Below are 25,459 nucleotides of genomic sequence, written 5' to 3' on the forward strand. Positions count from 1 at the left end.
ACCATGTGAATTTTCCATATATATATAAACTCAGGATAAAAGCAAAGGTAAGATGTGTGCTTAAAGAATAAAAATAAAAGGCAGAAAGCTGATCTATGTTGCTTACCCATTCTCATTTTTTAGAGTACATATTTTATAAAATATATAATAAAATCATTTCTAGGTTTTACCTAGAATTAACTGGCATATGCATATCCTTCAAGATTTGTTTTTCTCTTTAGAAATCAATATTTCACACAAGAAAATGAACTTTGGGAGAAGTAGTTGTAGGATAAATTGTACTGTGTGTAGATCTAACATTTACTGAACAGATTATTTCATCTGATATATATTTTTACAGTCTTCATAGACTGAATAGAGAACCTCGTTCTACATTCATTTTTTAGGAAAGTTTTTATATATCCACTACTGTAAAGTTTGAGTAAATATACACGTAGGTATTTACATTCGGTTTTAGATTTCAAAAAGTCCCATTTTTTATTGTTTTATTTTTTATTAACAATCTACCAGATCCTTATTTTTTTCTCTTTTCCAGGTTAACATGAAATTTGCTAAAAAAAAAAATTCTCTATCATTTGGAATTTAAATAATGGGATTCTGAGCATTATCCTTTTGTGCCTGGAGGCTACAGGCTTAATAGATGGTAAGCATTGACCTGAAATCAGCAATAATCACCAGGAATGTAGATTGGGAGATTAAACCTGGGAGATCATAGGACCATAGCTTTATCTAACAAATCTAATGGAAAAAAGAAAAGAAAGCTCAGTTATTAATGTAGTTTTTTATACTGAAACATTAAAGGAAGTCTTTTTTCTAGTACCAGTGTTTCCCAGTTCTATTCATACTTCGATATTTTCTGAAGGTTCATTACAAGCAAGTCACAATAAATATAAACTCCATGAAGCTAAATACTCATTTATTTTGTATGATCAGCACCTCTAAATTTCAGTTATTTAGTAAATAGTAGCCAACTATTTATTAAAAATAGAATTGAATGTATAGAAAAGCAAAAGTTAGAAGATCCATATGTAATTTCATATAAGTGCAATAAAATTATTAGTCTTATTCTAATGGTCGATTTCTACAGCAAAAATTTACTGCTATTTAAGTAATTTCTGCCTGTTTTATTTTAATGGATATTTAAGACAATTTAACTACTGATAAATATTTCAACTGAATTTATCAGAAAACATTTACAATTAGAGCTAAATCTTCTAAACACATAACACTATTAGTGTCTTTTAATTCACATTAATACATAAGTGAAGTGCATATTAAAAAATGAATTTTTATAATTTATTATGCATAGGAATTTATATGCATATCGTTAATAGAGAATAATTAATTAATTAAAAGCACATTTCTTTTGTTACATTTGCAGTTGGAATGTTTACTGTAAAAATGTTGACTTCAATTACTTTAACAGAGTTTTCCTTCAAAAACTGATGATATATTTTTATAACCAGCCATTAGACATACATGCCATTGCGCATTGTCATCTTCTTTCCCAATAGTTAGTAACTTGGTGAGTGGGTTTTCTGTGAGGCCAGCATCACTGTCCAGAGTTGTGTGTGCATGCTGCACAAGAGGCCCACCACTTGGCACTGCAGGTTGTGACCATTTAAGAGTCGGATTGATGATCTGATGATCAAAAGTCATGAAAGAGTTTACTTGCTGTCTCTGGGCTTTCTGTAGCTGAGGCCTTGCAGAACATTCCAGGTGTGCTGGGACCTACAAGATCAAAATCAAGCAAATACAATGTGCAGCATCAGCTGTGAAATTAGAGTTCTCCTTTCCACAATTGCACTAGGATAATAAACACACTATACTATAGCACCTAGTTTCTCTCAAATCTATCGTCCATACTTCTGTCATAAGTTACATACAATTTTAATGGGTTATGACTATTAAGAAGTAATTTAAACTTTAATAAAATATTTTGAATGCTAACCAGTTTTTTTTAAATGAGTAGCCCTAAAAATTAGGAATAAATATATAAACCACAATATTTTTCAAGGGTCTAAAAAATGGGGGCCTAAAATAAGGAAAATACAGATGATTCACTATTATAAGTAATTTGTATATAACATGTATTATTTGGATTCCTTTATATTACACATAAATATTCTATGGAATATGATCAAAACTTTGTTCTTAAGAAAACTAAAAATTATAAGAGAGCAGGAACTAGAAATATATATACAAAATATTAAGTGTGAAACTGTATGGGTAGTGAAAATCTAGGTGATTTTTTTCTACTTTTCTGTACTTCCCTATTTCTATCCTGAGCCCAGTTTTATTTTTTAATCTTATTTTTAAACCCTTTCATATTTTCACCTTATAATAACGAGAAAGTGGTATAGTCATTATTATGAATTGACAGGGTCATTCAGAAAAAAATCTAACAATTGTCATGTGTCAACTAAACAACCGTCCAGTCTGCCAAAATCCCCTTTTCAAAATATACCACATACTTTCAAAATTTTACACCTTCAGTCTAGTTATCATAGTTAATATTGTACTACCATTTGTGTAAGGACAACTTTAAGCATTTCAAATCTGCCCTTTAAAAGCCTATGAACGTAGTTTTGCCTGGCAGTAGTCTTTCTATTTACTGTGCTATTCTGTGGCTTCTAATACATTTTCCTCAAGTGGCCTATATATAAACTGATTTAATATTTCCCTCATGTTAAACAATAGTAAAGATTGCTGTACAGTGCTTATTTTTCCTTTCATTTCAGTTACACAAACTACTCCTTAAATCCCTTAACATGCATTAGCCCAGATAAATAGCCTCTACGAAGTATTTTGCATTTAAATTAGCTGGTTTGGGGTACAATATTGTAGTAGTTACTTAAGTTTAATTCTGTTATGCTGACATTTTTAGCATTATTTTAATTGTACTACCATAAAATAATTTTTCAGTCATATAAAAAAGATTAAGATTGGTAATAAAGATTACACATATTACTAATTATATTGCTATGAGCTTTAAAGTTGTAAAATAACATTTCATTAAAATGCTGGTGGTAATTTTTTTAGGGTAGCTGTTTAGATTATCCTACTGTTCTAAATTAATCCTTTTTAATCTGTATACATTTATGAAATATACATTATGAAGAACACTTTGTTTCACAAATCTGAATGATATTTCACACTATGCAACTGAATGCCAAAGAACATTGTATACCTACAATTGGGAAATATCTTTTGTTCTAAGAATTGTATGTTGAATCAGAATTTACAACATGCATTAACTAATTCATTTTTTACTTTTCATCCATTCATTCCAAAAGCCTCATTGAAGCACTTACTCTTGTGTTATATCAAGAATACAAAAGAAGTCATAGATGTGATCCCAAGGTTATAGGAGTTTACCATCTATTGGGCAGTATTAATATCAATTATAGCAACAACAACAATGATAATATTAAGCAACAGATACTAGGCACTATGATAAACAATTTACATATATTATTTTATTCCATTCTTGTTATAAACTTAGGAGATAGGTACCATTAGTTAGTATCCCCATTGCATATATAGATGAAGCCACTAAAATTTAGAGAATTTAAATGGCATACCTATTACCATTCAGCTAGTGAGAGAAAGAAGTGGAATACAGAGCCTGTCTTCCTCAGCATTACAATGTCGGTTCCTGAGTAAATAACTGAAATGTTTACAATGCAAAGCAAAAGCTCCAGAACATATGCAATGAAATTACAAAGCAGTGGTTTTAAAAAAAACATATTGAAAGAGAAAGTGATTTTAAGTCAGCTGTTGGAATGAGAGATAGTCCTACACAGCAGGCAAAGGAAAGAAAATCTCAAATATTCTCAGCAAACTATCGCAAGGACAAAAAAACTAAACACTGCATGTTCTCACTCATAGGTGGGAGCTGAACAATGAGAACACTTGGACACAGGAAGGGGAACATCACACACCAGGGCCTGTTGTGGGGTGGGGGGAAGGGGGAAGGGGGAAGGATAGCATTAGGAGATATACCTAATGTAAATGACGAGCTAATGGGTGCAGCACACCAACATGGCACATGTATACATATGTAACAAACCTGCACGTTGTGCACATGTACCCTAGAACTTAAAGTATAATAAATATATAAAAAAAAGAAAAGGAAAATCTCAAATAGAAAAGACCAAGATGAAACAAGACAAGAAGTTGTGAGACAGTCACAAATGTTACTCGTGCAAAAGAAGTCACAGATACTTTTCTCAAAGCAAGAATACCATCTCCTCTTCAGGCCACTCTATATAGAGTTAGAATAAAATATAGCAGGGGACTAACTCTAATTCTCCCTAAATTATTGATTATCTGTGAGGAATTACAAAAGTTTAGCAGGCAAGATTGAGGACTGTGTTGGAAGCTATCTGTACAACATCTGTAAACTAAGCAGAAGAGTCTAAAAACTTGGTGTAGCATAGAAAGATTCAATGAAATGTGATTATATTGTTCCCCAGAAAAAAATCTCTGACTTTACTAACCATGAACTAATATCAGAACAACGGGATAACTCATTGTAAAACACTAGTTTAACTATGTACCACTAATTTTAAAATAGCTTAAAAATTGCCTAGGTTATAAAGACATAAAATTATCTTGTGAATTTCTCTAACTGGATGTGCCAATATTTTGTGGGATAAAGTAAATGAAATTATAGGTTGCCATTGTTCATTTGTTCACTTATTCAAGTAACAGTTTTTGAGTATCAAGCATGTGTGGGCACTAAGTGGTACACTGAAGGTAGAAGGCAGATTAACACAGTGTCTGCCCTCAAATAGTATAAAGTATAGTCACAATCTAGACAGGGTAGTAAAAAATGAGTTCTTCATGGGCAAGGACTGTATTTATCTTGCTGGCTGCTCAACTGCTATGCTTCTTGTACATAGCCCAGAGAATGACACACAGCAGGCACACAAAAATATGTGTTCCTATAAACACATATAAAATGTGTTCTTTATATATACATATAAACATATAAACACATATAAAAATGAAAGAATGAGTCATTAGAGTAAATCTTGGGAATCCACTAGAAGACCATATAAACCATAATCAGGATATCAAAGTATTTGCTAGGAAGTCAGAGCAGCTATAGATTGTGATTTGTTTCATTGAATTCTCAAAGAGATAAGACCATCAAAATGAAGAGAAATTTTTAGTTTTTAAAACAATAAGTAAATCACATCTTCAGAACTCAAAATTATGTTTCAATATTATCACCCTAACATGCTGCTATTGCAAATTAACCTATATATAGAATATTTTCCTTTACCCAAAACCTTCCCACCACATTACTAACAGCTTATTTATAATAGTTTCTTTTACATCCAGTACATCCTGCCTATCAAAAAAAATTACAAGACATACTAAAAGGCTAAAAAACATGGTTTGAAGAAGCAGAACAAGCATTATAACCAGACTCAGATATGGCAGGGAAGTTAAAATTATCAGACCAGGATGAATTTTTTAAAAACTATGATTAATATGCTAATAGATAAAGTAGGCATCATGCAAGAGCAGATGGGCAATGCAAACGGGGAGATAGAAATTCCAAAGAAAAAAACAAAAAGGAATACAAAAAATCAAAAACACTGTAGTGAAATGAAGAATGCTTTTGATGAGTTTATTAATACATTGAAGATGACTGAGAAAAGGATCTCTGAGATTAAGGATTTCACAACAGGAAACTACAGAACTGAAAAGCAAAAAGAAAAAGGTTAAAAACAAAAAAGAATATCTAAGAACTGTGGGACAATGACAAAAGATGTAACATGTGCACAATGTGAAAACCCAAGGGAAGAGAAGGGAGAAAGAAACAGAAACAATATTTAAAGCAATAATGACTTAGAATTTCTTCAATTAATATAACATACCAAACCACAGATCCAGGAAGCTCAGAGAACACCAAGCAGAATAAATGCCCAAATGAAAACAAAACAAGAACAAAAACAATCTATACCTGGGCACAATATATCTGAAGCACAGAAAATCAAAGATAAAGAAAAAAACTCTGGAAAAAAAATCTGGAAGAAAAAACACCCTACCCATAGAGAAGCAAAGATAAAAATTACATCTGACTCTCCCTTAGAAACCATGCAAGCAAGAAGAGAGGAATTAAATACTTAAGGGTGAGGGGGAAAAAAACCCACCAACCTAGAATTCTGTACGTTGTGAAATTTCCCTTCAAAGGTAAAGGAGAAATAAAGACTTTCATAGACAAGCAAATATTGAGGAAATTTGTTTTCAGTAGCCCTGCCTTACAAGAAATGCTTTTAAAAATTCCTAGGAGGGAAAGAAAATAATGTAGGTCAAAAAATCAGACCTACATAGAGAGACAAAGAGCATCAGAAACAGAATAAATTAAGGTAAAATAAAATTGCTTATTTTCTTATTCTTCATTGATCTATATTAATGTATTTAAAATAATAAGGCAATCATGGGAGGAGGTTCCAAGATGGCCAAATAGGAACAGCTCCAGTCTACAACTCCCAGCGTGAGTGATGCAGAAGACAGGTGATTTCTGCATTTCCAACTGAGGTACCAGGTTCATCTCACTGGGGCTTGTCAGACAGTGGGTGCAGCCCACGGAGCGTGAGCTGAAGCAGGGTGGGGCATTGCCTCACTCGGGAAGCACAAGGGGTCAGGGAATTCTTTTTCCTAGCCAAGGAAAGCCGTGACAGATGGTACCTGGAAAATCAGGACACTCCCACCCTAACACTGCGCTTTTCCAATGGTCTTAGCAAACGGCACACCAGGAGATTATATCCCGTGCCTGGCTTAGAGGGTCCCATGCCCACGGAGCCTCACTCATGCTAGCACAGCAGTCTGAGATTGAACTGCAAGGCAGCAGCGAGGCTTGGGGTGGGCTGTCCACCATTACTGAAGCTTGAGTAGATAAACAAAGCTGCCGGGAAGCTCAAACGGGATGGAGCACACCGCAGCTCAAGGTGGCCTGCCTGCCTCTGTAGACTCCACCTCTGGGGGCAGGGCATAGCTGAACAAAAGGCAGCAGAAACATCTGCAGACTTAAACATCCCTGTCTGACAGCTTTGAAGAGAGTACTGGTTCTCCCAGCATGGAATCTAAGATCTGAGAACGGACAGACTGCCTCCTCAAGTGGGTCCCTGACCCCCAAGTAGCCTATCTGGCAGGCACCTCCTAGTAGGGGCTGACTGACACCTCATACAGCCGGGTGCCCCTCTGAGATAAAGCTACCAGAGGAAGGATCAGGCAGCAACATTTTCCATTCTGCAATATTTGCTGTTCTGCAGCCTCCACTGGTGATACCAAGGAAAACAGAGTCTGCAGTGGACCTCCAGCAAACTCCAACAGACCTGCAGCTGAAGGTCCTGACTATTAGAAGGAAAACAAACAAGAGAAAGGACATCCACACCAAAACCCCATCTGTATGCCACCATCATCAAAGACAACAGGTAGATAAATCCACAAAGATTGGGAGAAACCAAAGCAGAAAAGCTGAAAATTCTAAAAATCAGAACGCCTCTTCTCCACCAAAGGAGCGCAGCTCCTCATCAGCAACGGAACAAACCTGGATGGAGAATGACTTTGACAAGTAGAGAGAAGGCTTCAAAAGATCGGTAATAACACAATTCTCTGAGCTAAAGGAGGATGTTCAAAACCATCACAAAAAAGCTAAAAACCTTGAAGAAAGATTAGATGAATGGCCAGCTAGAAAGAAAAAGCATAGAGAAGACCTTAAAAGACCTGATGGAGCTGAAAACCATGGCATGAGAACTACGTGATGAATGCACAAGCTTCAGTAGCTAATTTGATCAAGTGGAAGAAAGGGTATCAGTGATTGAATATCAAATGAAAGAAATGAAGCGAGAAGTTTAGAAAAAAGAGTAAAAAGAAATGAACAAAGCCTCCAAGAAATATGGGACTGTGTGAAAAGACCAAATCTAAATCTGATTGGTGTACTTGAAAGTGATGGGGAGAAAGGAACCAAGTTGGAAAACACTCTTCAGGATATTATCCAGGAGAACTTCCCCAACCTAGAAAGGCAGGCCAACATTCAAATTCAGGAAATACAGAGAACGCCGCAAAGATACTCCTCGAGAAGAGCAACTCTAAGACACATAATTGTCAGATTCACCAAAGTGGAAATGAAGGAAAAAATGTTAAGGGGAGCCAGAGAGAAAGGTCAGGTTACCCACAAAGGGAAGCCCATCAGACTAACAGCTGATCTCTCCGCAGAAACTCTACAAGCTAGAAGAGAGGGGGGCCAATACTCAAAATTCTTAAAGAAAAGAATTTTCAACCAAGAATTTCATATCCAGCCAAACTAAGCTTCAAAGTGAAGGAGAAATAAAATCCTTTACAGACAAGCAAATGCTGAAGATTTTGTCACCACCAGGTCTGCCTTACAAGAGCTCCTAAAGGAAGCACTAAACATAGAAAGGAACAACCAGTACCAGCCACTGTAAGAACATGCCAAATTGTAAAGACCATTGATGCTAGGAAGAAACAGCATCAACTAACGAGCAAAATAACTAGCTAACATCATAATGACAGGATCAAATTCACATATAACAATATTAACCTTAAATGTAAATGGGCTAAATGCTCCCATTAAAAGACACAGACTGGCAAATTGGATAAAGAGTCAAGACCCATCACTGTTCTATATTCAGGAGACCCATCTCATGTGCAGAGACACACATAGGCTCAAAATAAAGGGATGGAGGAATATCTACCAAGCAAATGGAAAACAAAAAAAGGCAGGGGTTGCAATCCTAGTCTCTGATAAAACAGACTTTAAACCAACAAAGATCAAAAGAGACAAAGAAGGCCATTACATAATGGTAAAGGGATCAATTTAACAAGAAGAGCTAACTACCCTAAATATATATGCACCCAATACAAGAGCACCCAGATTCATAAAGCAAAGAGACTTAGACTCGACACAATAATAATGGGAGACTTTAACACCCCACTGTCAACATTAGACAGATCAACGAGACAGAAAGTTAACAAGGATATCCAGGAATTCAACTCAGCTCTGCATCAAGTGGACCTAATAGATATCTACAGAACTCTCCACCCTAAATCAACGAAATATACATTCTTCTCAGCACCACATTAACCTTATTCCAAAATTGACCACATATTAGAAGCAAAGCACTCCTCAGCAAATGTAAAACAACAGAAAATATAACAAACTGTCTCTCAGACCACAGTGCAATCAAACTAGAACTCAGGATTAAGAAACTCACTCAAAATCGCACAACTACATGGCAACTGAACAACCTGCTCCTGAATGACTACTGGGTACATAATGAAATGAAGGCAGAAATAAAGATGGTCTTTGAAACCAACTAGAACAAAGACACAACATACCAGAATCTCTGGGACACATTTAAAGCAGTGTGTAGAGGGAAATTTATAGCACTAAATGCCCACAAGAGAAAGCAGGAAAGATCTAAAATTGACACCCTAACATCACAATTAAAAGAACTAGAGAAGCAAGAGCAAACACATTCAAAAGTTAGCAGAAGGCAAGAAATAACTAAGATCAGAACAGAACTGAAGGAAATAGAGACACAAAAAATCCTTCAAAAAATCAATGAATCCAGGAGCTGGTGTTTTGAAAAGATCAACAAAATTGATAGACTGCTAGCAAGACTATTACAGAAGAAAAGAGAGAAGAATCAAATAGATGCAATAAAAAATGATAAAGGGGATATCACCACTGATCCCACAGAAATACAAACTACCATCAGAGAATACTATAAACACTATGCAAATAAACTAGAAAATCTAGAAGAAATGGATAAATTCCTGGACACACACACCCTCCCAAGACTAAACCAGGAAGAAGTTGAATCCCTGAATAGGCCAGTAACAGGCTCTGAAATTGAGGCAATAATGAATAGCCTACCAACCAAATAAAGTCCAGGACCAGACAGCTTCACAGCCGAATTCTACCAGAGGTACAAAGAGGAGCTGGTACCATTCCTTCTGAAACTATTCCAATCAATAGAAAAAGAGAGAATCATCCCTAACTCATTTTATGAGGCCAGCATCATCCTGATACCAAAGCCTGGCAGAGATACAACCAAAAAAGAGAATTTTAGACCAATATCCTTAACGAACATTGATGCAAAAATCCTCAGTAAAATACTGGCAAACCAAATCCAGCAGCACATCAAAAAGCTTATCCGCCATGATCAAGTGGGCTTCATCCCTGGGATGCAAGGCTGGTTCAACATATGCAAATCAATAAATGTAATCCAGCATATAAACAGAACCAAAGACAAAAACCACATGATTATCTCAATAGATGCAGAAAAGGCCTTTGACAAAATTCAACTGCCCTTCATGCTGAGAACTCTCAATAAACTAGATATTGATGGGACGTATCTCAAAATAATAACAGCTATTTATGACAAACCCACAGCCAATATCATACTGAATGGGCAAAAACTGGAAGCATTCCCTTTTGAAAACTGGCACAAGACAGGGATGCCCTCTCTCACCACTCCTATTCAACATAGTGTTGGAAGTTGTGGCCAGGGCAATTAGGCAGGAGAAAGAAATAAAGGGTATTCAATTAGGAAAAGAGGAAGTCAAATTGTCCCTGTTTGCAGATGACATGATTGTATATTTAGAAAACCCCATCATCTCAGCCCAAAATCTCCTTAAGCTGATAAGCAACTTCAGCAAAGTCACAAGATACAAAATCAATGTGCAAAAATCACAAGCATTCTTATACACCAATAACAGACAAACAGAGAGCCAAACCATGAGTGAAATCCCATTCACAATTGATTCAAAGAGAATAAAATACCTAGGAATCCAACTTACAAGTGTTGTGAAGGACCTCTTTAAGGAGAACTACAAACCACTGCTCAACGAAATAAAAGAGGACACAAACAAATGGAAAAACATTCCATGCTCATGGACAGAAGAATCAATATCGTGAAAATGGCCATACTGCCCAAGGTAATTTATAGATTCAATACCATCCCCGTCAAGCTACCAATGACTTTCTTCACAGAATTGGAAAAAACTACTTTAAAATTCATATGGAACCAAAAAAGAGCCCATATTGCCAAGACAACCCTAAGCCAAAAGAACAAAGTTGGAGGCATCACGCTATCTGACTTCAAACTATACTACAAGGCTACAGTAACCAAAACAGCATGGTACTGGTACCAAAACAGAGATATAGACAAATGGAACAGAACAGAGCCCTCAGAAATAATACCACACATCTACAACCATCTGACCATTGACAAAACTGACAAAAACCAGAAATGGGGAAAGGATTCCCTATTTAATAAATGGTGCTGGGAAAACTGGCCTGCCATATGTAGAAAGCTGAAACTGGATCCCTTCCTTACACCTTATACAAAAATTAATTCAAGATGGATTAAAGACTTACATGTTAGACCTAAAACCGTAAAAAGCCTAGAAGAATACCTAGGCATTACCATTCAGAACATAGGCATGGGCAAGGACTTCATGTCTAAAACACCAAAAGCAATGGCAACAAAAGCCAAAATTGATGAATGGGATCTAATTAAACTAAAGAGCTTCTGCACAGCAAAAGAAACTACCCTCAGAGTGAACAGGCAACCTACAAAATGGGAGAAAATTTTCGCAACCTACTCATCTGACAAAGGACTAATATCCAGAATCTACAATGAACTCAAACAAATTTACAAGAAAAAAATCAAACAACCCCATCAAAAACTGGGCGAAGGACATGAACAGACACTTCTCAAAAGAAGACATTTATGCAGCCAAAAAACACATGAAAAAATGCTCATCATCACTGGCCATCAGAGAAATGCAAATCAAAACCACGATGAGATACCATCTCACACCAGTTAGAATGGCCATCATTAAAAAGTCAGGAAATAACAGGTGCTGGAGAGGATGTGGAGAAATAGGAACACTTTTACACTGTTGGTGGGACTGTAAACTAGTTCAACCATTGTGGAGGACAGTGTGGTGATTCCTCAAGGATCTAGAACTAGAAATACCATTTGACCCAGCCATCCCATTGCTGGGTATATACCCAAAGGATTATAAATCCTGCTGCTATAAAGACACATGCACATGTATGTTTATTGCAGCACTATTCACAATAGCAAAGACTTGGAACCAACCCAAATGTCCATCAATGATAGACTGGATTAAGAAAATGTGGCACATATACATCATGGAATACTATGCAGCCATAAAAAAGGATGAGTTCATGTCCTTTGTAGGGGCATGGATGAAGCTGGAAACCATCATTCTCAGCAAACTATCACAAGAACAAAAAACCAAACACCGCATGTTCTCACTCATAGGTGGGAATTGAAAAATAAGAACACTTGGACACAGAAAGGGGAATATCACACACCAGGGCCTGTTGTGGGGTGGGGGCAGGGGGAGGGATAGCATTAGGAGATATACCTAATGTAAATGACGAGTTAATGGGTGCCGCACACCAACACGGCACATGTATACATATGTAACAAACCTGTATGTTGTGCACATGTACCCTAGAACTTAAAGTATATTAAAAAAAACAAAAATAAAATAACAAGGCATTTGACCATGTATAGGTATGCTTATATAATAATTAAAATTAATGACAGCAATTATACAAGTGGCAAGAGGGAGAAATTAGGAATATTATTTGGTTGTTACAAGATATTTCCCAGAAGAGATGGGGGAAGATGGCCGAATAGAAACCTCCTGCAATCGTCCTCCATGCAGGAACAACAAATTGAACAACTATCCACACAAAAAAACACCTTCATAATAACCAAAAATCAGGTGAGCAATCACAGTATCTTGTTTTAACTCCATATCTCTGAGAGAGACACTGGAGAAGGTAGGAAAGACAGTCTTGAATTGCCAACATCTTCCCTCCCCCAACCCTGGCATGGCTCGGAGAGAGTATCTGTGCTCTTGGGGGAGAAAGAGTGCAGTGATTATGGAACTTTGCTTTGGAACTCAGTGCTGTCCTGACACAGTGGAAAGCAACATAGGGCAGAACACAGCTGGCACCCACAGAGGGAGCATTTAAACCAGCCCTACCTGGAGGGGAATTGTCCATTCCAGTGGTCAGAAGTTTAGTTCTTGCAAGTCTCAACACCGTGGGTAAAGCTCTCTGGGTTTCTGAATAAACTTGAAAGGCAGTTTAGGCCACAAAATCATCAATTCCCAAGCAAGTCCTGGTGCTGTGCTTAGCTTACAGCCAGTGGACTTGGGGAACATAAGACCTAGTGAGATACCAGCTGGGGTGGCAAAGGGAGTGCTTGTGCCACCTATCCCCCAACCTAAGGCAGCACAGCTCACAGCATCAGGAAAGACTCTTTCCTTATGCTTGAGGAGGGCAGGGGAAAGAATAAGGAAGACTTTGTCTTGCAACATGGCTACCAGCTCAGCCACAATAGGATAAGGAACAAGGCAGAGTCTTGAGGCCCTCATTGCAGAGCCTAGCTCATGGCCATTTCTAGATACATCCTGGGCCAGAAGGGAACCTACTTCATTGCAGGGAATGATCCAGTCATGGCAGGATCTTTAAAATGCTAATTAGACCCTGGGCCCTGAATAATCAGCAGTACTACCCAGGCAGTACTTGTGATGGGCCTTGAGTGAGACTCAGAGACATGCTGGCTTAGGTGTGATCCAACGTATTCCCAGCTATGGTGGGTTTGGGGAGAGACTCCTTATGCTTGAGAAAAGGAGAGGGAAGAGTAAAGAAGACTTTGTCTTGCATCTTAAGTAAAAGCTAGCTACACTGGGGTAGAGCACCCAGTGAGCTCTTAGGGTCCTCAATTCCAGAACTTGTCTATCAGACAGCATTGCTGGACATTCTCTTGGCCAGAGAGAAGCCCACTGCACTAATGGGAGAGTCCTGGAGCTGGCAGCATTCACCAAAAGCTGACTGAAGAGACCTTGGGTCTTGAGTGAACGTTGGAAGTAACCAACCAGATAGTACTCACCACAGGCCTGGGGCAGTATTAGCTTTGGGAGAGCCCGTAGCTTGTGAAAAGGAAAAGAAAGAGTGGGAAGGACTTTGTCTTGTGGATTGGGTGCCAGCTCAGCTGCAGTAGAAAAGAGAACCAGGTAGTTTCCTAAGGTTTTCAAATACAGTCCCTGGCTCCCAGCTGGTATCTCTGGACTAGCATGGGGAGGGGGATCTCATCACCCTGAGGGTGAGGACACAAGTCTGGCTGACTTTACTACCTGCTGATTGTAGGGAATTAGGGCCTTGAGAGAAACATAAACAGTAGTCAAGCAATGGTTACCATGGGCCTTGGGCAAAACCCAGTGCTGTGCTGGCTTCAGTTCTGACACAGCATAGTCCCATTGGTGGTGGCCAGAGGGGTGCTTGTGTCGCTCCTCCCCAAGATCCAGGTAGCTCAGCACACAGAGAGAGACTCCATTTGATTGAGAGAAGGTAAGGGAAAAGAACAAGAGTCCCTGCCAGACAACACAGAGAATTCTTCTGGATCTTATCTAAGACCACCAAAGTGGTACATGTATGAGTCTGCAAGAGCCACAGCATTACTAAGCTTTGGCTGCCTCCTAATGCAGGTACCACTGCAGTGACCAAGAACTTAGATTACAACATCCAAGTCCCTTTAAATACCTGGAATGCCTTCCCCAGATGGACAGATACAAACCAGCCCAGACTGAAAAGAATAAAATGAATACCTAACTCTTCAGTGCCCAGACACTAACAAACATCCACAAGCATAAAAACCTTACAGGAAAATATGACCTCACCAAATAAACTAAATAAGTCACCAGGAACAAATCTCGGAGAAACAGAGATATATGACCTTTCAGACAAAGAATTCAAACTAGATGTTTTGAGGAAATTCAATGAAATTCAAGACAAAATGGAGAAGCAATTCAGAATACTATCATGTAAATTTAACAAAGAGATTGAAATAATTTAAAGCAAAAATTCTGGAGGTTAAAAGTTCAATAGGCATGCTGAAGAACGCATCAGTCTCTTACCAGCAGAATTCATCAAGCAGAAGAAAGAATTATTGAACTTGAAGACAGAATATTTGAAAATACATGGTCAGAGGGGACAAAAGGAAAAAGAATAAAAAAGAATTAAGCATGCCTACAAGATCCACAAAATAACCTCCAAAGGGAAAATCTAAGAGTTATTGGCCTTAAAAAGGAGGTAGAGGAAGAGACAGGGATAGAAAGTTTATTCAAGTGGGTAATAATACAGAACTTCCCAAGCCTAGAGAAAGATATCAATATTCAAGCACAAGAAGGTACTAAAACACCAAATAGATCTAACTCAAAGAAGGCTACCTCAAGACATTTAATAATCAAACTACCAAAGGTCAAGAATAAAGAAAGGATCCTAAAATGAGAAAAACAAAATTTTTATGCGATCAGTGATAAGTTGTCATCAGTTTAAAACAATGGGTTATAAGATGGTATTTGCCAGCCTTATGGTAATTCAAATGAAAAAACATTCAGCAGATACACAAGAAAGAAAAAGTAAGAAATTAAAACATACCACCAGAGAAAACTACCTTCTCTAAAAAGAAGATAGAAATAAAGGAAAGAAGGAAGAGAAGACCACATAACAAACAGAAAAAAATAAGAAAATGCAAGAGTAATTTCTTCCTTATTAATAATAACATTGAATGTAAATGGACTAAACTCTCCAATCAAAAAAACATAGAATGGCTGAATGGATAAGTAAAAAAAAAAAAACATGCAACAATCTGTAGTCTATAAGAAACACACATTGGCTATAAAGATACACATAGAATGAAAAGAAAGGGATTGAAAAAGATATTCTATGCAAATGGAAACCAAAAATAGCAAGAGTCATTATACTAATATCAGACAAAGTAGATTTCAAGAAAAAAGGTGTAAGAAGAGACAAAGAAGGTCATTATATAATGATAACATAGCCAATCAGTAAGAAGATATAACAATTATAAATATATATGCGTCCCAAAGCTAGAGCATCCAGATATATGAAAAAAAATTATTAGCACTAAAGAGAGAGAGCAACCCCAATGCAATAATAGCTAGAAACTTCAACACTCCACTTTCAGCATTGAACAGATCATCCACACAGAAAATCAATAAAGAAACATCAGACTTAATCTGAACTATAAGCCAAAGAAACCTAACAGATATTTACAGAACATTTCATTCAATGGCTGCAGTATACAGATTCTTCTCCTCAACACATTGATCATTCTCAAGGAGAGACCACATAACAAGTCTTAAAAATTCACATAAGTCTTAAAAATTTTTTAAATATTGATATTATGTCAAATATTTTCTCTGACCACAATGAAATAAAACTACAAATCAACAACAAAAGGAATCTTGGAAACTACACAAACACATGGAAATATAAAAATATGCTCCTGAATGACCAGTGGGTAAATTAAGAAATTAAGAAGGAAATTTAAAAATTTCTTGAAACAAATGATAATGAAAACACAATATACCAAAATGTATGAAATACAGTAAAAGCAGCACTAAGATGAAAGTTCATAGGTATAAGCACCTAAACGAGAAAAGTAGAAACATTTCAAATAACCTAACAATGCATCTTAAAGAAATAGAAAAGCAAGAGAAAGTAAACCTCAAATTAGTGCAAGATCAGAACAGAAATAAATAAAGTTGAAATGAAAGAAACCATACAAAAGATCAACAAAATGAAAAGTTGTTTTCTTGAAAAGATAAACAAAATCAACAAACCTTTAGCCAGGCTAACTAAGAAAAAAGAAGAGAAGACACAAATAAATGAAATGAGAGATGAAAAAGGACACATTACAAGTGATATCACAGACATTCAAATGATTATTAGGGCTACTGTGATATGAGCAAGTATATGCCAATAAATTGGAAACATCTAGGAGAAATGGACAAATTCCTAGACATGTACAATGTACCAAGATTGAACCATGAAGAAATCCAAAATCTGAACAAATAATAAGTAGCAAGATCAAAGCCATAATAAGTCTCCTAGCCAAAAAAAAAAAAAAAGTCGATGGCTTCGCTGCTTAATTTTACTAAACATTTAAAGAATTAATACCAATACTACTCAAACTTTCTGAAAAGGGAGGAGGGAAAACTTCTAAACCCATTCTACAAGATCAGTGTTACCCTGATCTCAAAACCAGACAAAGACATATCAATAAAAGAAAACTACAGGCCACTATCCCCAATGAACATTGATGCAAAAATCCTCAACAAAATACTAGCAAACCAATTCAACAACACATTAAAAATATACTTCATTATGACCAAATGGGATTTATCCCAAGGATATAAAAAGATGGTCAAACATATGCAAAATAATGTGATACATCATATCAACAGAATGAAGAACAAAAACCACATGATCATTTCAATTGATATGGAAAAAAGCATTTGATAATATTGAACACTTCAAGATAAAAACTCTCAAAAAACTGAATATAGAAGCAACTTACCTCAATACAATAAAAGCCACATAGGACAGACCCACAGATAATATCATACTGAGCAGGAAAAAACTGAAATCCTTTCCTCTCAGATCTGGAACACAAGGTGCCCACTTTCACCACTATTATTCAACACGGTACTGGAAGTCCTAGCTAGAGCAATCAGACAAGAGAAAGAAATAAATGGCATCCAAATTGGAAAGGAAGAAGTAGATTTATTTGTGTTTGCAGATTAAATGATCCTACATTTGGAAAAACCTAATGACTCCACACAAAAAAACTATTAGAACTGATAAATAAATTCAGTAAAGTTGCAGGATACAGAATCAGCATACGAATATCAGTAGCATTTCTAATTTCAATGTATGCCAACAGTGAACAATCTGAAAAAGAAATCAAGAAGTAATCCCATTTGCAACGGCTACAAATAAAATAAAATACCTAGGCATTAACCAAAGAAGTGAAAGATCTCTACAATGTGAACTATAAAACTTTAATGCAAGAAATTGAAGAGGACACAAAAAAATGGGAAGATATTCCATGTTAATGATTTGGAAGACTCAATATTGTTAAAATGTCCATATTACCTAAATCTACAGATCCAATGCAATCCCTATCAAAATACCAATGACATTCTTCACAGAAATAGAAAAAAAAAGAAAACAGTCCTAAAACTGATACGGAAACACAAAACACCCAGGATATATCCAAAGCTATCCAGAGCAAAAATAACAAACTGGAGGAATCACATCACCTGACTTCGAATTATACTTCAGAGCTATAGTAAAAAAAACAGCATTGTACTGACACATAAACCAATGAAACAGAATAAAGAACCCAGAAACAAATCCATAAATGTAAAGTGAATTCATTTTAGACAAAGGTGCCAATAACACATATTGGGGAAATGATAGTCTCTTCAATAAATGATGCTGGGAAAATTAGATATTCATATACAGAAAAAAAATGACAATATGACCCTATCTCTTACCATATACAAAAATCAAATCAAAATGGATTAAGACTTAAACCTATGAAACTACTGAAAAAAAATTAACCAGATGCGGCAGTGTGTGCCTGTAGTGCCAGCGAATCAGGAGGCTGAGGCAGGAAAATTGCTAGAACCCTGGAGGCGGAAGTTGCAGTGAGCTGAGATCATGACACTGCACTCCAGCCTGGGCGACAGAGCGAGACTCAGTCTCAGGGGAAAAAAAAAAAAAAAAAAAAAAAAACATTGGGGAAACTCTCCAGGACATTGGACTGGGCAAATATTTTTTGAGTAATACCCCACAAGCACAGGCCACCAAAGCAAAAATGGACAAATGGGATCACATCAAGTTAAGAAGCTTCTGCACAGCAAAGGAAACAATCAACAAAGTGAACAGACAACCCCATGAATGGGAGAAAATATTTGCAAATTAGTCATCTGACATGGGATTAATAAACAGAATACATAAGGAGCTCAAAAACTCTATAGAAAAAATCTAATAATTCAAATAAAAATGGGCAAAAGGTCCAAACAGACATTTCTCAAAAGAAGACATACAAACAGGTATATAAAAAGGTGCTCAACATCACTGATCATCAGAGAAATGCAAATCCCAAACTACAATGAGACATAATCTCACCCTAGTTAAAATGGCTTTTAATCCAAAAGACAGATAATAACAAATGCTGGTGAGAATGTGGAGAAAAAAGAACCCTTGTGCCCTCTTCATGGGAATGTAAGTTAGTACAACTACTATGGAGAAAAGTTTGGAGGCTTTTCAACCAACTAAAAATAGAGTCACCATATGATCCAGCAACCCCCTGCAAGGTATATACCCAAAAGAAAGGAAATCAGTATATCAAAGAGATATCTGCACTCCCATGTTTACTCCAGCACTAATCACACCAGCTAAGATTTGGAAGCAACCTGAGGATCTATCAACATATGAATGGATGAAGAAAATGTGGTATATATACACAATGGAGTACTATTTAGCCATAAAAATGAATGAGATCCTGTCATTTGCAACAGCATGGACAGTGTTGGAAGTCATTTTGTTAGGTGAAATAAGTCAGGCACAGAAAGACAATCTTCCCATGTTCTCATTTATTTGTGGGAGTTAAAAATTAAAATAATTGAACTCATTGAGCTATATAATAGAACAATGGTTGCCTGAGGCTAGGAAGAGTAGGGGGGGTACTGGAGATGGTTAATGGATACCAACATATCATTAGATATAATGAATAAGATCTAGTGTTTTATGGCACAACAGGGTGACTATGGTCAACAATAATTTATTGTGCATTTAAAAATAAGTAAAGAGTATAATTGGATTGTTTGTAACACAAGGATAAATGCTTGAGGTGATAGATACCCAATTTACCCTCATGTGATTATTATTCATTTTATGCTTATATCAAAATATTTTATGTACCTCATAAATATACACCTGTTACATACTCACAAACATTAAAAATTTAAAAAAGAAAGTAGACTTGGATTAGCTGTAAATGTATACTGCAAACTCTAGGGCAACCACTAAATTTTCTTTTAAAGTATAGTATAACTGACATGTTAAGAAAGAAGAGCAAATGAAATCATATAAAATGCTCAATTAAAACCACAAAAGGCAAAAAAAGAGTGGGAGACAAAAATAGGAGCAAGAACAAGGGTAACAAATAGAAAATAGTAACACATAGAATAGATATTAATCCAAATAAATTAATAACCACTTTTAACATCAATGGACATCAATGATTTAAATGCATCAACTAAAAGACAGATAACAAGAAATCTACTTTAGATGGAATGACACATATATAAATTAAAAGTAGGGCTAGGCTGGGCCAGCACCCTTCAGCCTCACACTCCTCTCTCACATTACCATCTTTTAACTTTAAATTTAAAAAAAAATAAATAAGTAAAAGTAAATGGATGGAAAAATATTTATTATGGTAACAGTAATCAAGGAAAAGCAAGAATTACTATGTTAACTTTAGACAGAGCAGGCCTCACAGCAAGGTAAGTTATTAGGGATAAAGAGGGCCATTAGATGATTTTTAAAAAAATCGATATTCTAAAAAACATAACAATCCTTAATATTTATATGCCCAAAAACAGAAGGTCAAAACACATGATCCAAAAACACATAGAACAGCAAGGAGATAGAAATGAGTCCACTATTACAGTTGGATACTTCCACACACTTCTGTCAGAAATGATTGAATCCAGCAGGCAGAAAATCAGTATAGAGATAGTTAAAGACAACAAAAGTATCAATCAAACAGACATAATTAATATATAATAGACTATTTACCACCAACAACAGGATACACATTTTTCTCAAGCTCTCATGGAATGTGTACCAAGATAGACCACATTCCGAACCATAAAAGACACTATACAAATTAAAAAAAAAAAAACAAATCATAACAACATCTGCACTCAGATAATTGAGTTAAGCTACAAATCAATAACAAAAAGATAGCTAAAAAAACCCTTAAAATATTTGGAGATTAAACCACACACTTTTACATTACATAAGTGAAAGAAGAAATCTCAAAGAAAGTTTTAAAATATTTTGAGTTAACTAAAAATAAAAACACAACATTCTAAAATTTGTGAGCTGCAATGAAAACAGTGCTTAGAGAAAAATTAATGGCATTTTATGTACATGTTAAAAGAAAAATCTAAAATTTAAAACCTGAGCTTCCAACTTAGGAAACAAGAAAAAGAAGAACAAATCAAATCCAGAGTAAGTAGAAGAAAAGGAATAATAACAACTAAAGCAGAAATCAATAAAGTTGAAAACAGGAAATCAATAGAGAAAGTCAACTAAACCTAAATTTGATTTTTTGAAAAGATCAATAAAATTAATAAGCCTCTACCTAAGAAAGTTAACTAAAAATGAGGGAGGACACAAATTATTATCAAAAATAAAAGAATAAATATCTATACAGATCCTATGAACATTAAAGGGGTAATAAGTGAATACTATGAACAACTCTATGTTCACTATAATGAGGAATACATATCTTTATGCATTTGTCCAAACCCATAGAATGTACAATGCCAAGAGTGACCTCTAATGTAAACTATGGTCTTTGGGTGATAGTGAAGTATCAATGTAGGTCCATCAGTATTCACAAATGAACCACTCTGGTGAGGGTTATTGATAAAAGAGAAGGGTATGCATGTGTCAGGCAGGGTGTATGTGGAAAATCTCAGTACCTTCTGCTCAATTTTGCTATGAATCTAAAATTTCCCTAAAAAATAAAGTCCAGTATTAAAATAATGCTTAGATCCATTAACCAAAGAACCAGGGGCAGTATGCTTAATGAGTAAACCAAAATTTTTAAGAAAAGTTAGAATCACACAAATTCATGCAAGTACAATGAAGATAATAGTTGGTAAGGAAGAGAAAAAGCCATCTCCCGGTTGGAAAAAAAAAAACATAATCATAGGGAGGTCAATATTACTGATATGATTTGGCTGTGTCCCCACCCAAATCTCATCTTGAATTCCCACACGTTGTGGGAGGGAGCTGGTGGGAAGTAACTGAATCATGGAGGCAGGTCTTTCCCATGCTGTTCTCATGATAGTGAATAAGTCTAATGAGATCTGATGGTTTCATAAGGGGGAGATTCCCTGCACAAGTTCTATTCTCTTGTCTGCTGCCACGTGAGACATGCCTTTCACCTTCCACTATGATTGTGAGGCCTCCCCAGCCATGCAAAACTGTAAGTTGATAAAACCTCTTTCTTTTGCAAATTGCCCAGTCTGAGGTATGTTTTTATCAGCAGCATGAAAATGGACTAATACAGTGAATTGGTACCAGTAAAGTGGGACACTGCTGAAAAGATACCCAAAAATGTGGAAGCGACTTTGGAACTGGGTGACAGGCATAGGCAGAACAGTTTGGAGGGCTCAGAAGAAGACAGGAAAATGTGGGAAAGTTTGGAACTTCCTAGAGACTTGTTGAATGGCTTTGACCAAAAGCCTGAGAGTGATATGAATAATAAAGTCCAGGATGAGGTGGTTTCGGAGATGAGGAACTTGTTGGGAACTGGAGCAAAGGCAACTCTTATTACGTTTTAGCAAAGAGACTGGCAGCATTTTGCCCCTGCCCTAGAGATTTGTGGAACTTTGAACTTGAGAGAGATGACAGGGTATCTGGTGGAAGAAATTTCTAAGCAGCAAAGCATTCAAGAGGTGAATTGGGTGCTGTTAAAGGCATTCAGTTTTATAAGGGAAACAGAGCATAAAAGTTTGGAAAATTTGCAGCCTGACAATGCAATAGAAAAGTAAATGCCATTTTCTAAGAAGAAATCCAAGTGGGCTGTAGAAATTTGCATAACTAATGAGGAGCTGAATGTTAATCACCAAGACAATGGGGAAAATGTTTCCAGGGCCTGCCAGGAACCTTTGAAGCAGGCTCTCCTGTCACAAGCTCAAAGGTTTCTGAGGAAAAAATGGTTTCCTGGGCCGGGCCCAGGGTCCCCATTGCTGTATGCAACCTAGAAATTTGGTGTCCTGTGTCCCAGCTGCTCCAGCTGTGACTAAAAGGGGCCAAGGTACAGCTAGGGCTGTTGCTTCAGAGGGTGGAAGCCCCAAGCCTTGGCAGCTTCCATGAGGTGTTGAGCCTACGGTGCACAGAAGTCAAGAATTGAGGTTTGAGAACCTCTGCCTCGATTTCAGAGGACGTATGGAAATGCCTGAATGCCCAGGAAGAAATTTGCTGCAGGGCAGGGCCCTCATAGAGAACCTCTGCAAGGGCAGTACAGAAGGGAAATGTGGGGTCAGAGCCTCCACAGAGAGTCCCTACTGGAGCACTGCTTAGTGGAGCTGTGAGAAGAGGGCCACCATCTTCTGAACCCCAGAATGGTAGATCCACCAACAGCTTGCACCGTGCACCTGGAAAAGCTTCAGACACCTCAACACCAGCCCATGAAAGCAGCCAGGAGAGGGGCTACATTCTGCAAAGCAACAGGGGTGGAGCTGCCCAAGACCATGAGAATCCACCACTTGTATCTGTGTGACCTGGATGTGAGACATGGAATCAAAGGAGGTCATTTTGGAAATTTAAGGATTGACTGCCCTGCCAGATTTCAGATTTGCATAGGGACAAACTTTTTTTGGCCAGTTTCTCCCATTTGGAATGGCTGTATTTACCCAATGCCTGCACCCTCACTGTATCTAGGAAGTAACTAACTTGCTTTTGATTTTACAGGCCCATAGGTGAAGGGACTTGGCTTGTTTCAGACGGGACTTTGGACTTTTGAGTTAATGCTGAAATGGGTTAAGACTTTGGGGGACTGTTGGAAAGTCATGACTGGCTTTGAAATATGAAGACATGAGATTTGGGAGGGATGAGGGGCAGAATGATATGATTTGGCTGTGTCCCCACCCAAATCTTATCTTGAATTCCCACACGTTGTGGGAGGAACCTGGTGGGAGGTAATTGAATCATGGGGCAGGTCTTTCCTATGCTGTTCTCATGATAGTAAGTCTCATGAGATCTGATGGTATCATAAGGGAGAGTTTCTCTGCACAAGCTCTCTTGTCTGCCGCCATGTGAGACGTGTCTTTCACCTTCTGCCATGATTGTGAGGCCTCCCCAGCCATGTGGAACTGTAAGTCGATTAAACCTCTTTCTTTTGTAAATTTCCCAGTGTTGAGTGTGTAATTATCAGCAGCATGAGAATGGACCAATACAATTACATATACAAAATATATGTATCTACGGTTTTACCTTTTTGTGTTTTTCTATCTTTTTTTAGACAGGAAATTAATGCAGGAGTTCTGACTACTGAGAGAACTGATAGAGATACATGGGAAAGCAGCCTAGGCCATAGAAAAAAGTCAGATATCACTCTCCGATAATAGCAGGTAAACTAACATAAAGATGATTTTAGGATATTTGGTATCTGATTTGACATCCCCAAGTTTGGATCAGTCTCAGAGGGTTCAACTCTACAAATCACCAAAGATTTAGTCAGAAATTAATTAAGGTTAACTAAATGTTATTAACTTACCTATTTGTGTTTGAATTTTAAAATCTCCTGGTAGTGGGGAGAGTTGTGGAATAATGTGGGCCAGCCAAGTAATGCTGGCTAGAAAGGCTCTTCATGCCCCTACATGGAGATATGCTTATTTTCACAAAATGGTTTACAAATTATGCTCCTAAATACATGACTTATTCCCACAATTTACTTTCTAGTGTTCTATGCTGTAGTCTTTTGACTTAGTTCTTGTATGTGTTTCAGATCCTGCTAGGTGAATAACAATAGAGACAGCATATTGTATAAGAAATTTAAAAAACAAGTGGGCAGTTGCACCAAAAAATTTTGAAGGATGCCATCAACCCCATGATTCTCTATTGTATAAGATTGTCTACTTGCATCATAGCTCCTTAAATATTGTGATAATATCATACAAATGCTTTTAAATGTAATTCATATTTATGTAGGCTTATAGTCATTTTAGCTTCTTTTAAAATGTTATCTTTCTATACAGAAAGCATACAATAATGGTAAAAGCCCTCAGCTAATTCTTTCAACATTCACTCAGCAAACATTTAATGAGAGTTTGTGCTTTGTTAAAGCCAGTCCCAAGGGAAATTGATTCCTCTCCAGAAAGCAGGGCTGTGACCTATATGTCACCACCCACCTGGAGACCACTTATCTAAACTGAGGGCAAAGAACCTGGGAGGAGATGAATCCGCTTCTTGGGTACTGGCCTTTTGAAACTCAAAACTAAAAAGTGATAGCAAACATCAGACAAGCAATTATCTCAATAACAAGATTTTTTATCACTATTATTATGACTAGCCAATCAAATTACCAAAGCAAACATGGGTGCCTACCTAATAAGCCTGTTTAAATCATCAGCAAGAATACGACCAGAAATATTTATAGGCAGAAATAGATTTATTCTACGTAATTACCTGGTGATAGTAAATAAAAACATATACAACATCACCAAATACATACACACA

The 25,459-nt window shown here is 36.7% G+C and overlaps 1 protein-coding gene across 1 annotated transcript in view; it reads right to left on the reverse strand.

The window, feature by feature from the left end:
• The window catches only part of TFEC (transcription factor EC), a 178,176-nt gene that overhangs the window by 45,391 nt on the left and 107,326 nt on the right, over nt 1-25,459 (reverse strand). The window contains exon 3 of the mRNA XM_058435663.1: nt 1,480-1,731. Within this exon, the coding sequence (XP_058291646.1) occupies nt 1,480-1,731 (252 nt within the window). The remainder of the gene's footprint in view (nt 1-1,479; nt 1,732-25,459) is intronic.

The sequence above is a fragment of the Hylobates moloch genome, unplaced genomic scaffold, assembly GCF_009828535.3.
Source record: "Hylobates moloch isolate HMO894 unplaced genomic scaffold, HMol_V3 SCAFFOLD_1, whole genome shotgun sequence".
NCBI lineage: Eukaryota > Metazoa > Chordata > Mammalia > Primates > Hylobatidae > Hylobates > Hylobates moloch.